At 37.1% G+C, this 14,493-nt stretch overlaps 1 protein-coding gene across 1 annotated transcript; it reads right to left on the bottom strand.

Moving 5' to 3' along the window:
- Positions 1-1,255: 1,255 nt before the first annotated feature.
- Positions 1,256-14,423, bottom strand: LOC124445941. The gene is made up of 10 exons (XM_046996726.1): positions 14,246-14,423; positions 11,794-12,176; positions 10,155-10,333; positions 9,663-9,899; positions 9,280-9,531; positions 8,824-9,043; positions 8,389-8,707; positions 6,589-8,133; positions 2,147-6,161; positions 1,256-1,685 (listed from the first exon to the last, which is right to left on the bottom strand). Exons 2-9 carry the CDS (start codon positions 12,128-12,130, stop codon positions 2,867-2,869), a joined length of 6,384 nt encoding a protein of 2,127 aa, XP_046852682.1. The 5' UTR covers positions 12,131-12,176; positions 14,246-14,423; the 3' UTR covers positions 1,256-1,685; positions 2,147-2,866.
- Between the last annotated feature and the right edge of the window lie 70 nt (positions 14,424-14,493).

The raw sequence follows: 14,493 nt of genomic DNA, 5'->3' as shown, positions 1-14,493 counted from the left end.
AATGCTTCTCGTCTGAGGAAGTGCATAATTTATAATGTAATTATGTTTTAGATGATTTGTACGCAAATATGAAGTAGTGTATCTTGTGAAGCAGACATTCATTTTTATCATCAACGTGGTACAAATGTGGTCACGTAATTTCACACAATATCCTGTTTGTTAAAGAGATTGTAAAAGTATCAGAGTTTACGATTTAATACATTATAAATAGGTATACAAACAGACACAGAGTTGTTGGTAAATTGGTTAAAATAGACATTTTATAATTTCCTAACACACCATCTGTGGAAGAGAAAGATTTATTTCAAAGGTTTAGTAGTTTCTGTAACTAAATTTATTCACACTTAAAGAATAAACTTGCAAACATAAATATTTCAATCGTAATTTAATTACGTGTAAATGTATGATGAGTCTTGCTATTACTAATTATTACTTTATGAAAATACAAGTATGTCGAATCACATTGTGGAAGTTTGTCAAAATTACACAGTGAGTATTTACTTAATGTGTACAGGACGTATGCCTAAAAAAAGTTAACACATTGGAAGTCACTTTCATTAAGCAAGCTTTGTTCTGTATCAGATAATAGTCTAGTAGGTGCAGATGATACAATTGAAGTAAGGCCAGCCCTATTGCTAGCTGAAACAGTGGCAAATATGATTTCTCCAGGTGACAGGCCATACATTCTGCTTAACTCAAACTTAGCTACGGAAGTTATGCCCACATCTCGATATGGAATGATATCTGTACCAAATTGTGTTCTTCCAATTGCTACCTTGAATCCAGCAATTTGAGATTCCTTGTCTCGAAAAGCATTCCAAAAAATGCGAAGTGTTGAATTAAGATAATGGCACCCATGATGTACTTTATGTATGTCATTACTTGGATTTGGACTAACAATGACCAGTCCCTAGAAAGGAAGAACTCAATTTAATTTGTTAAATAATAATCAAACAAATATATTCTTACTTATGTACTTATACTTGTTAAGTACACATTTAAAGTTTTGATTATATTTAAAGTTATAATTTATTTTTCTTACTGATAAGTTAATATTTGATCTCTTACCTTTTCAGGTGGTGTGTTATCAATGATTATTGAAGGTGAGTTCACTTCTATACTTTGAATTCCAAGATAATTCTTACATGTTACGATAACAACATAGTGCTTCCCATGAGTGAGGTTCAAATTAATTGCAACAATTGTATTTTTATTAATTGTCTCTTTCACCGGATAAATGACAGAACCATTTTCATTTTCGATTTTGTATTGGCAGCTTTTTATTTTTGTTTCTTGTCTTCAAATTCTCTCAGTGTTCCAGAAATACTGCAGTTTCCAAAACAAGACATGTACTTTTTTGCAATAAGCACTTTACCTGCTTTTGGTGGAGTCATGTCGAACGTCACACCTTGAGATGTTTGCAAACTAAACAAGCCCGCTTTGTTCCACACACGTATTGTCATGAAATAGGTATGAGCATTCTCTAGCTGGCATTTATTGCACGTGACTTGCATGTCGTTGCCACGCGTACGTTCCATTATTTGCGTTTGACAAGCACCCTTAGTTGTACCAAAACAATACTCTGTAAAGTCTATACCACTCTCGTCGTCATAACTGCTCCAGTTTCCTCGCAATCTTTCCTCAGGTCCAATAAACCCAGACAGCGTTGAGGATTGAAGTTGAGTCTGAAATAAGATGTGAAGCTAATGACAGGGACAGGCGAATCAGGCAGGCTGAGGAGACGCTGCACCCACCCTCCAAAACGAAATAATTATCAAGGGGGCTACACCCAATAATTTCGTGCGTCCCTTGACTTGTTTGAATAATTCATCACTGTTTTATAATGAGAAATTTTTGCCAATCCTGAATGATGGTGATTTTCACACTCTTTCAATCAACATTCACCACAGTAACTATTTTCTTAAAAAAAAGGCTTACTGCATTGTTATTGGTATAAATTCTAGAAAATTTTGACCAATCACTGTGAAAAAGATAACACAAAGTGTTTTTCTAAGGTCAGGAGGACACATCGTTATTTCGATGATCTCGATAGATTATTGAACTAGATGCTAAGCAGAAACTCGCAAATGACAAACAAAATTAAGACGGATATTATAAAATAAGCTACGTATGTACACACACGTACCTTTGTTATGATTGGTGAACTGTTATCCACTGTAACACCACTCGAAGAAACACGTGACCTTAAATTGGCGTTATTTACTACTTCTAATGTGACGTAATATTTAAAGCCTGATGTCATCGTTACGTTCGAAATTATTGTCTTGGTTGTCCTACCAACCGAGTAAAAGGGCGAACATTATCATCATTTGGTGTTGATCCAACTCCAATAAAATACTCTTTAATACCACTTTCCTGATCTTTTGAATTGTTCCAGTATACTTGTAGAACATCTGTTGATGATTGGTATTGTATGTTAGGGACACTTTTTGTTCCGTGGTATATTTGCCCTGTGATTGGTGGACTATCGTCACGAGTTATTCCGTCAGATGAAGAGGATATGACAAACCCGTCATTATTTGTACATTCGACAGTTGCCATGTATTTAACTCCTGAAATGATTATAAAATTGTAGACAAAAGATCCATAAGGCTTAACCGTTTTCCGTAACACCAAGTATGGCTGTAAGGAGTCACTATTTTCAAACATACTCAGTCGACAGTTCTTTATTCCCGACTCGGAATCATTAAAACCTGACCACGTGACAACCAAGGCTACGCTATCGTTTATGTAATCCAAGTCATCACCAACTCCTTCAATCACCTTGCCGGCTTTAGGTGGCGTGAAATCGATTTGAATTACATTCGAATTGACGACTATTTTAGGCCTGCGTTGTTGGTTGCTATTACGATTCCATAAAATGGTATTTTAACATCAACTGGAATGAAATTAACCACAGTTGCTTGTTTTCTAAAGCTGCACTAGTAAGAGGAGTTGCACAAACATTTTTAACGTAACCTAAACAATATTCGTAAACGCGTATTCCGGATTCAGGATCTTTGAAATTATCCCAATTTAGTGAATAATCCAATTCATTTATTGTTTGATTTACTATTTTATGTTCAACCTTTACCACACCTGGAACTGGTGGTGAATTATCCACCATGAATCCATTTGATGTTTTATTACTCATCCTACCACTCAATGCTCTTGCACGAACTGTGACAAAATACATTTTTCCAGGCTGAAGTTCAGCGTCACTTTCTACTAAGGATTTTGAAACTTGCGTTCTTAAACCGACATTTTCATACTCCATAATTGCCTTGGGATCCACTATGTCTCCAACGGCCCATTCATAACTAACAACGGGATCTTTACCATCACCATTAAATATCTTCCATGAAGCTCTAATGATCTCACCTTCTGTGACATAGTCTATATCGCTCGGTCCATTACCGTCATGAACGTACAAAATGACAGGCCATTCTTCTACTACTGACCAACCGTTTGAAGTTCTTTCGCTGACCATGCCTGCGTTGTTCGTACAACGGATTAAGTTAACATATGAAGCATTTGTATTCTGAATGGGGCCGCTTAATCTTTCCGTGTGACGGTTATCGTAACTAGTTGAGTTTAGCCTCTTCTTGAAAATAGGGATATCTTCCCCTTTTCTCAAAATTATCCATTCACATCCCTGAATGCCACTTTGTATATCTCGCACGCCATACCATGTCACTGCTGGTGTCCATGTTGCATCAACGTTCTCAGCATCAGGTCTCTGTGCTACATCACCATCGAGAATATCACCGATTTCCGGGGGGGTTGAGTCAACTCTCACACCATTCGAAGTGAACATTGCAGACAAACCAGCTTCATTTGTAGCCTTAATCGTCGTGTAAATTTTCATGTCGGCATACACTTGACAATCATTACACACGTACGAGTTGTTCTTATTGACAGATGTGAAATGCTTCACTAAACAGTTGAAGGGTGTTGTCCCAACACAGTATTCATACTTTTCTATGCCGCTTTCTTCGTCTTTTATGGCATCCCAATTTGCAGACACCGAATCATTTAAGGAAATGAAGTTTATATCGTACATTGACAAACCATCTCTAACACTTGTGTTCTTACCAAATGGTGGAGTTTTATCAATGTATATACGGGACAAATATAGGGTAGTTGAAAGACCAGCTGCATTTGTTGCTCGAACTGAAACATAGTATGCATTATTTTCCAGGAGTTCTAAGTTACTCAGTTGGATTTCCTTAATTAAACCAGTCTTTGTAAAGTTGAAAATATTGTCACGTGTTTGACCTGTTCCAATACCTATTTCATAGTATTCAATGGGGCTTTCTTTGTCGTCGAAAGTCTTCCAAGTGATTTTGACAGACGTTGTATCCGATTGGTATTGTTTTTTTGGAACACCACGCTCACGACCGGTATAAAATGGCACAGTTTCGTCAATGATGAATGGTTTAGAAAAGCCTTCTGTCTCCAAACCAGCATAGTTTATAGCTTTCACTGCTGCAAAATACCATGTAGCAGAAGACAAACCATTAAGGTAATATTCAAATGGTCCTTTACTCGCTGTTAAGATACTTTTGCTAATTGTTTTATTTGATTGTTTTAGAGAAATTTCAAAAAGTTTTATATCACTTTCAGGATCGATAAAATCTTGCCAAGTTATGCGAAGACCTTTCAGTGAATTGAAGTAAGTCTTGTCATCTCTGGTTTCCGATTTAATATGGATTCGTCCAATTTGTGGAGGAGAATAGTCAAAAATTAATCCCGGTGTACAGGATTGTGAGACAAGGTTCGCTCGGTTCCTAGCCACTACAGTTACATAATAATGTATACCTTGTTGAAAAACTAACTCATTTCGACTTGTGTTCGTACTTGTTGATAAACCAATATTTATTAACTGTTGTGTTTGAGTACCACATTTTGATGTACCTATACCCCACTTGTAGTACCACAATTCACTTTCAAATTCTTTGTAATTCCTCCAAGTCACGTTTATCCCTGTTGCACTTGATGAATAGTAGTTTCCAGTCTTCTGATCAAACCGCCACTTTGCTCCAAGCACGATGTCAGTTGGGATAGGTGAAGTTGTATCAATTGTCACTCCATTGGAATGCAACTCACGAAGACCACCTGCTCTGTTATAAACACGAAGATAAACAATATATGTACGATTATGCATCAGTTTAAGAGCTTTCTCTGTCGTTACATGAGTTTGGAGGCCAACGTCAACGAACTTCATGACCATGTTTTGATAGTTGTCTACGATCGCCCACTCGAATCTTTCAATTCTGCTCTCCAAGTCCCATATTCTTTCCCAATTTGCACTCATTTTGGTCAGTGAAGATTGATAATTTATATCTGGTGCTAATAAACCATCATACACAAAGCCTACTGTGGAAGGCGTTGGATCAACGAGGACACCGTCTGAAGATGTGCACGATCTTAATCCGGCCATATTTAAAGCACAAACAATGACGTAATAGACCTTCTTACTTAAACGTAACCCCGACAGGCTTGCCGACGTGTTCTGGCCAACATTAAAATATGACGTTACATCGGGTTGACCAATCCGATTTCGGCTGATAGCAACTTCAAAATGCTCTATGCCTGAATCAGGATCTTTGATTCCACTCCATGTAAAAGAAATCTCCGTTGTACTGGACTGAAAATCCACGTCATCTTCTCCGCTACCATCTAGTACCATTGCATGACTCAAATCTGGTGGACTTGTGTCTACTATAAAACCATCGGAGGACACTGGTTTTGTCTCCACCCCAGCTAGATTCTCAGCTTTAACTTTAATGCAATACTTTTGACCGTTAACTAAGCTTAGATCGTGTAATTCAAAGGAAGTCGCTGTCATTGGGTGTACGGCTACGAAACCGTTATTTGTAACATGATAATTACCTTCGATACAACTTCCCACGGCAATATAATACTTTCGAACTTTAACATTTGGTGTGTCAAAACCGTACCACGTGGCTTGAATCATGGATGAATTTGTTTGGTAATCGATGTCAACATTTGGATCTTCTCCATCTAGTACGTTTCCCTCTTGCGGAGCCTCGCTCTGAGGGATGAGAACAGATGATTTGATATCCGAATATAAACCTGCATTATTTATACCACGTATTGTAAGTCGATATTCTTTGTTGTTTTCTAATGATAACGAACTATATAGAAAAAAAAGCAAAAAATTGTAGGTACCCTTTCAGGACAAGAATTTTGTCATGACATCACGTTGACCGTTTCCTTCGCAGTGAAATTTTAAACACTTCAGTGTTCTAAGCTCGCATTTTATCAACAATAGAAATAAAATGTTTGTAAATGTAGATCGTCCAGGTTTGTATAGTCCTGAAAAGGACTGTTTTTGTTGTTGTTGACTGACGTTTCGACAACCTTAGCGGTAGTCATCTTCAGAGTCAAAATGAAGATGACTACCGCTAAGGTTGTCGAAACGTCAGTCAACATCAACACCAACAGTCCTTCTCAGGACCATACAAACCTGGACGATCTACATTTACAAACATGTAACGATACTCCCGAGTTCAAACCATTTACTTTAATAGAAATAAAATGACAAAAACTGTTCTCAACTACCTTAAAACTGCTTTTGTGGAAAGCTTTACACCTGGCACATCACTCCACGTTGTTACTGTTGAATTCACTTCAACAATGGACCATTGATATTTCAGCATTCCACTTTGTTCATCAAGAAACTGTGGCCATGAGACACTTAACGAATTATTGTTTCTCAAATATATGACTCTTTTTCCGTTCTTTTCACCAGTCTCTCCTTGAACTAGTAATTTTCCTGTATAAACCGGATGGCTGATGTCAATATAAATGCCATCTGAACGGACTTCAACAAAATGACCAACTTTATCTATGGCTTTTACTGTTATAAAATACGAACGACCATTGACGAGATTTAAACCAGTTACTGTCGCTTTAGTTTGAAGACCGACAGAAAACCAGTTTGTTATTTGTCTGCCGCTGTTGTCAGTTATCTTGTGCATGTATTCCATTATTCCACTGCCATTTTTTCCATCTGTAAAACCTTTCCAATTCGCTCGGAAGACATTGTCTGCTGATTGATAGTCAATGTCATCAGACGCTCCATCGTTAACAACTCCAGGTTGAGGAGCAATATGATCTATAAGAAGACAGTTTGAAGCAGCTTGTGCACTAAGTCCTGCTGCGTTGATTCCCTTTACTAGAGCACAGTACTCGATACCAGACGTCAAAGATAATCCTGTTACTTTCCCTTTCAGCTGCCTACCCACTGAAATGAAGCCAGACGACACTAATGCGCCATTTTTTCTTTTTACTCCAATTTTATACTCTGTTATGGGAGAATCGTTGTCAGAATACGGTTGCCAGTTTGCTTCATAAGTTGTTGTCCAATTAGCATACTTTTTATCAATCGACAGTCCGTCTGAAATGATGCCAGCTTTAGGTTTGGATGTATCTACAATGACACCATTACTGGAAACCTCAGAATAAAGGCCTGCTTTGGTAAACGCTCTAACTTTTATGATAATTTGGCTGCCATCTCTGAGGGTTGAAATTGTCTTGCTAAATGATGCGTTCAGATTCACATTAATGAACGACGTTAAAGTTTTGCTTTTATAGTAAACAGCTACTTCGTATTTTTTGATGCCATGAGTGGTCGTAAAACCGCCCCATGTCGCACTGACCTTTTTACTGGATTGGTATTGAATGTCCTTCGTGCCCAAACCATCACGAACCCAACCTCCACTCGGTTTGGTCGTATCTATGGTAACAACGTTACTGCAAACTGTCTGTTTCACTTTATTTCGCATATCGTAGGACTGTAACAATATTTTGTACGTTTGGCCATTCTTTAGTGACAAACCACTCAATATTTGATTAGAAGTACTGGGAAGAGTCCCTGAAACATTTCTTGCACTACAACTCTCTTGACCTTTCAGAAGTGACCATTTTAATGTTAGTGTGCCACAGTTAACTGAAAAACCTGTGATTTTTAAATAAAATTTATCTGTTGTTGCTTGGTAGGATAGTGACGAGGCAAAATCTAAAGATGTCAACATGACTTCCCCTCGTTTGTGTGTGATCACGTCAATAGACCTGAGTGGACATGTTCCCAGAACACCATCACATCTGAAAAGTAAGAAACAAAAAGTATTTTCGTGCATTTAATTTATATCATGTTTCTGGCGTTCTGGAGATTTTTTCCATGGGTTTGACGAAAAATTAGATTGCCCAGCATCTCCGAGAGTTTCACTATGTACTCAAAGTCGATTTCATAATATGACATATTTTATCGAATATTTAATTGATTTTTTCTCCGTAATTGAGACCTAGCTACATATGAAAAGCGTCCATCCAGTTACCTTTAAGACAAGAGCTCATTACCTTTCCGGTTGATCACATCTATCAACGGGTGACCTGCATATCGTATCACGGTCTCTCATGATATCCCTACACGTCCCATCTCCAATGCATTCTGAGCGTTTTATACAACTAGCTTTTGGATATATTTGTTGACAACTGTAAGATTTACCAACACAACGACCTGTCTGACAGACATCTTGTTTCGTACACGCGTTTCCATCATTACAGGATACGGAAGGTTTGTTGCTCCACGTTAAACTTCTTTTAGATGCCTTGTCGTACAAATTACACCATTGGCATTGATTGCTTGGATTTACTTGTTGATGACTGTAGTCTCGACCTAAATCGGTTAAAAACAGAAATTTTCCTCGAAATATCCTTTCAAGGTTACCTTGGTTACCTTGGTCATAACTGAAAACTTTGAACTGACACAAATTGCATGAAAAGTGTACTGACCGGCTATTTTACAAGTGCATTTTCCATTCACAAATCCAAAGCCTTGTTTTAAACTACATCCATTACCATTGCAATACTGGCACAATGTGTTGCATTTAAAACTAGCTCCCCGGCATTGACCATTCTTACACTTGTCTTGTCTTGTACATTTTTGTCCATCGTCGCAAGATACTCCATTTCTGTTAGTCCAAGCGAATGTTGTCACTTTGGGTTCACACCACTAGATATATGAAATCTGATCAATCATATGTAGTGTTTGCTAACTTTGGTTGAAAGATCTCATTCCAGCCGAAAGTTACGACTACTTGTCTTTCCTACTGCACGAGAGAAGGTTTATATTGAATGCAGTTTTATCTGAAATCCCAGCAAATCTTCATGGATTTTTTGCTTCAAAATTTTAGGCAAATATAAGTAAAAAACGACGCTGGGTTTTAGGAAATTTACGTGTATTTTTACCTGACACGAGTTTCCAGGCTTTGCCAATTTGGCTCTGTAGCAAGAGTCAACATTCTGAGCATTCTTAATTACACAATATCCAGACTTTAACTTGCATGCATCATTGTAATGATCCTGACATGATAAACACGTGAAAGGTGTACCACTGCACTCGCCGTTGACGCAACGATCGTTTCGCGTTTTAACATTGCCATCACTGCATTTTAAATTGTTGTTTGCAGTCCATCTCTTTGGATTGTTACTATTACATTGCTGACAAGATTAATGAGAAACATTTTAAATGCTAGTTTGACTTTGAGTAAGTTTTCAGCTTTGTGGTTTATAAATGAAGCATGCGGCGCTCTGTCTAGTATATGGTGCAAAAAATGAAAAAATATAATTACCTGACATGGTTTACCGGATCTTAGATCACCGTGGGAATAGCATTTTCCATCAATAACACAGAAACCAGGTTTTATTTTACACGAACTTCCATCACAGCTTTCACATGACCTACACGTGAACGAGTTACCAGTACAGACGCCTTTTATACAACGATCATTTCGTGTGCACAAATTTCCATCGCTGCACGATAATTTATCATTATTTGACCATGATGTTTTTTTACTTTTCTGACAATCCTTTATTCGCAAACAAAATTGCAACCAATTAAAACGATGTTGAAAACCTTTAGGGAATTTTGTGTGTCACAATGTAATGTGAGTAAAACGCAAAGGGCCTTGACTGCTATGAAAGTTAAATGTTATCTACCTGGCATCTGTAGCTATAGGTTATCCATCTGGAACTGATTACGTGACTTACTGATCTGAAGCTATAGGTTATCTACCTGGCACTGACTACTTGGATTTACTGATCCGTAGCTTTAGGTTGCCTACCTGGCACTGATTTCTTGGATTTACTGATCCGTAGCTATAACACGCGCCAGAAATACGGCATTGTCGTAATTCACATTTTGTACCAACTTTAGTGTAGCAAGAGTAACAACTGCAAGTGTAACTCCCAGGAACATTATGACATTTATGTTGACAGGGGCGTCTTAAGCATTCGTTCACATCTAAAAACAGTGACATTGCTTAGTAAATATGTTAAATCTAATAAAATAAGGAACGTCTTTGATGATTTTGTATTTTGTGTTCCAAAATAATGATTTTGAGCCGAACATAAATTCGTTCTTACTCTGGTAAATTTTTGTGATTAACCTGTACGCAGGCTAACTACAATGCCTTACTAAAAAAGGTACGTTTGCAACCATGCAACGTCCAATACATACGTATAGCTCGAAGTTCATACTCTAGCAAATAAAACAGGGCTTGGAATGAAATGGATCGATGAACATAATTCAAATAATATATAAACATTAAACTTTGCGATAAAACTGCTTTTAAAACATCTTTAACATCTGCATTCTATCGTCAGCATGAGATGGCTAAGAAAAGGGAATATGGTGATCGAGTAAGAGAGATTGAATATGCTGCTTTTACACCACTGGTTTTTTCAACATCAGGTGGTATGGGGAAAGAGACGGCAATTGCTTATAAGCGGCTAGCTGATCTGCTGGCACAAAAGAGAAAGCTGCAATATGGCATCACGCTAGCGTGGATGCGTTGTAAACTGTCTTTCGCACTGATTAGGTCAGCAATTACTGCGATACGAGGAAGTCGATCTGCCTCAACTCGCGAACATACTTTAAATATTGACCTAGGTTATTGGGAAAGTTGTCTTTACACTTGACTGTCCCTTTATCATGGATATTTTAAACATTGATGTTAGTTATCTTTGATTTAGTTTTTAACATTTATATTTGTATGTTGTAGTTTATAATTTTAATTTTTCTTTAACAAATCCAAATTAACATTTAACAATTTTGCGTAAGAAAAATATAACAGGCAGAGTTCGAAGAATTATTTATTAATAATTAATAATTAACGGACAATATTGCAAAGATACAATGTTCAATGTGTACAAATATTTCATTGTATTGACTTTGTGTCATGTTATTAAGAATAAGCTTTATTTTTGAAGAGATTAAACTTGCGAAAAGATACCAAATCAATATACTTAATATGCTAAACGTGGGTGCGTTTCAGCGCGTCTGGATAGATCAATGCACTTCAAAGACTTATCAATCTTTCATTGCTAATAGGAGGAGTGCATGCTACGTCACGGCAGCCATGTTGTTGGTAAAATACAAAAGAATGTTTTATCAATGCCATTGTTGGCACCAGCTGACGTGGGCGGGTCACATTGTTTCATGATTCCGTGGTGATTTATTTTAATCCAAGAATAAACATGTATTTCAAATACGAATATCTAATGTCACCTCTCTGGATCAGATGACACTAAGTCTTATAAACGTTCTTATAACTAAAAGTTAAGGACAACTTTTGTAAGTTGTAGAAAAGTAACACTCAACTGACATTTTCAACTTTCAATAACATGCAAGAGCATTTCCAAGCGCGCGTGTTACTACACCTACGAAACGCATGCGTATTACCGTATCTACGAAGCATTTACCTCTCTCGCAACAGGTTCCAGTCCAACCGGCATTACAGTTACATCTACCATTGGTTGGTCGACCTCCATTGCGACATGCATTCCTGTTGCATGGCCTGGTTTCCCTAAAGTGATATGGGCATCTTCCTCCACAACATTCTGTAACTGTCTTTACTCTTGTTCGACTCTGTATTCCTGCATTACCACATTGATGGCTGCACCTACTCCAACTTGACCAAGGCCCAACTCGACATGGTCTTGGTGGGCGTGGCGGTGGCGATCGACGACGACGACGTCGACGACGCCATCCTTCCACATAGTAAATTGCCATGAAGATCCAAATCAGAATGAGCTTCATACTTCACAAAATTTGAAGAAGTGATGCGAATGACGACGTTGTAGTCCTGTCAAAATGCATTCATTATATTTCGTGACTTTGAAAACATAGCTTAAAAAACCAGACAAAGCAATAATTCATTCATGGATATATTTACTTACCAAAACGCCTTCTAAACGATTATACAAAGAGCAGAATGTATTTTAAAAAAATAAAGACTATTTAAGAACGGTAGACCGCTAGTTATCAATCTTATGTTGATTTAAATCTCGCTCAAAGTTCAAACCTCCAATTTTCATGCTCTTATTGCATTAATATCAAAAATGAACGATTTAAGATCTTCTGGTTCTCGTTTGTCCATGGATTGCTTCTCAAATTAATGTCTGACTGTTGGAGTAGCTTCAGTCGACTTTATCAAATCATTTTGAATTGTCGAGGGTCGAGGATAAAAAGTCTTGGCGAGCTTTATAGGTGTGTTATTAGTAGAAAAAGTTCCTGTAGCAAACATACTTACATTGCTATTTATTTCCGGTATACTGCTAATTTAAACCAGTTTTGATTGCTGTGTTCAGTTTTTCGCGTGTTTACTATAATTTTTTTGTGTGTGTCTAGTCTTAACTGAAATTTTACTATTACTTGGCATAAATTCAATGAAAGAGAGGTTTAGGAAAGTGTTTTTCAACGCATAATTCACACGTGCACAGTTGCATGCACGCTGCCTAATGTGAAATATGAAAACTGATTTCTCCTATTCTAATATCTGTCATTCATGTTAACAAAGCTTTCTTTTTTTAATGCAAGTAGTAATTTGCATTTACAAAACCAATGTGTTCGGAATTGGACAACGGAAATTTAACCTATAGATTTTAGCATCACGTATAGCGTTCACATTGACTTAGTATTATTTAACGCACCATAAGTCTTACGAATCTTATGATCTTATGAATCTTCTGAGTCTTATGATCATATCTTCATTTAATTTAGCACCATAAGTCTGTTAGTCTGTTATGATCTTTTAAGGGGCTTCGTGCCTAGTGCTCTTAGATTTATCGAGGATTTAAGTATGTATGTTTAACATTCGCAAAGTACGTTAGTACAATACGGGCTTATATATACTGGTTTATCCAATATTTACATCGCTGTATGAAATAAATACGCTTCTTGATGCTTAACTAGTTACCCTCACCCTCGACATTTTACCTTCACCCTCGACATTTTACCTTCACCCTCGACATTTTACCTTTACCTCGACATTTTACCTTTACCTCGACATTTTACCTTCACCTCGATTTTACCTTCACCCTCAACATTTTACCTCACCTCGACATTTTACCTTCACCTCGACATTTTACCTTCACCTCGACATTTTACCTCACCCTCGACATTTTACCTTCACCTCGATTTTACCTCACCCTCGACATTTTACCTTCACCTCGACATTTTACCTCACCTCGACATTTTACCTTCACCTCGACATTTTACCCTCACCTCGACATTTTACCTTCACCCTCGACATTTTACCCTCACCATTGACGTTTTATAATTCACATGTTGTATCTATATCATATTTGCATTCCATCGTTGCAATATCCTGTTTCAAAATTGATGACCTTTATTACGTCAATGCGAATAATTATACTTATGTTTGAGTGGGTATGTTTCGTTTATAATTTCATTTGGAATTCTGTTTACTTTAGCTTATTAATGCTTGTTGATGTGTGCAGCACTAATTGAAAAATTCCTTTCCTACTGAGAGGAGCATTTTAGTTTGTAAAGAAAATTTATAGTGAAAACATGCACTTTATTCATTTTCACTTCTTTACTCAGACAAAAACCCCACATTAAGCACACCTTTTTCTTTGCCTTCAGGGAAGAAATATTAAAAAACGAATCTATGTTTTTCTTAAAATTGTTCAAGACTGGAACGGAGTGTCGCAATACATTTTATATTCAATAACCACTTTAATTGAAACCTAACTAACTCTAATGCTAGTTGATCCTTTCTTATCTTTATTATAGAACGAGAACGATATTTTTTACCGTGATACATGAATGCTTCCGTGCCATGAATATATATAAGGTGATTTCTTTTCAATTTTCGGCATATCACTGGAATTTTAACCGATCCTTGCTTACCTTATGTTCTTCCTAGCCTCTTGTTTCCTTTCTTTAAATTATATTGTTCATCTATTCGGTTAAGCAGAATAGTTTTATCTATTTGGAAGCTCAGCCTCAAAAACACTAAAGCGCTGATATGCGCTGCAAGTCTGCAATTTGCGTAGGATATTTACATTCAATTGAGCTCGTTGGTGTTCAAGAACTCATAAACAGGAAACAGGAAGTTGTTGAGACATATTGCTGGAGATTCTCTTCAGAATCCCACA

Source organism: Xenia sp. Carnegie-2017, unplaced genomic scaffold, assembly GCF_021976095.1.
Source record: "Xenia sp. Carnegie-2017 unplaced genomic scaffold, XeniaSp_v1 HiC_scaffold_22, whole genome shotgun sequence".
Classification (NCBI taxonomy): Eukaryota; Metazoa; Cnidaria; class Anthozoa; order Malacalcyonacea; family Xeniidae; genus Xenia; species Xenia sp. Carnegie-2017.
Note: the sequence above shows the minus strand (reverse complement) of the source record. Positions and strands in the feature narration are given on the sequence as shown.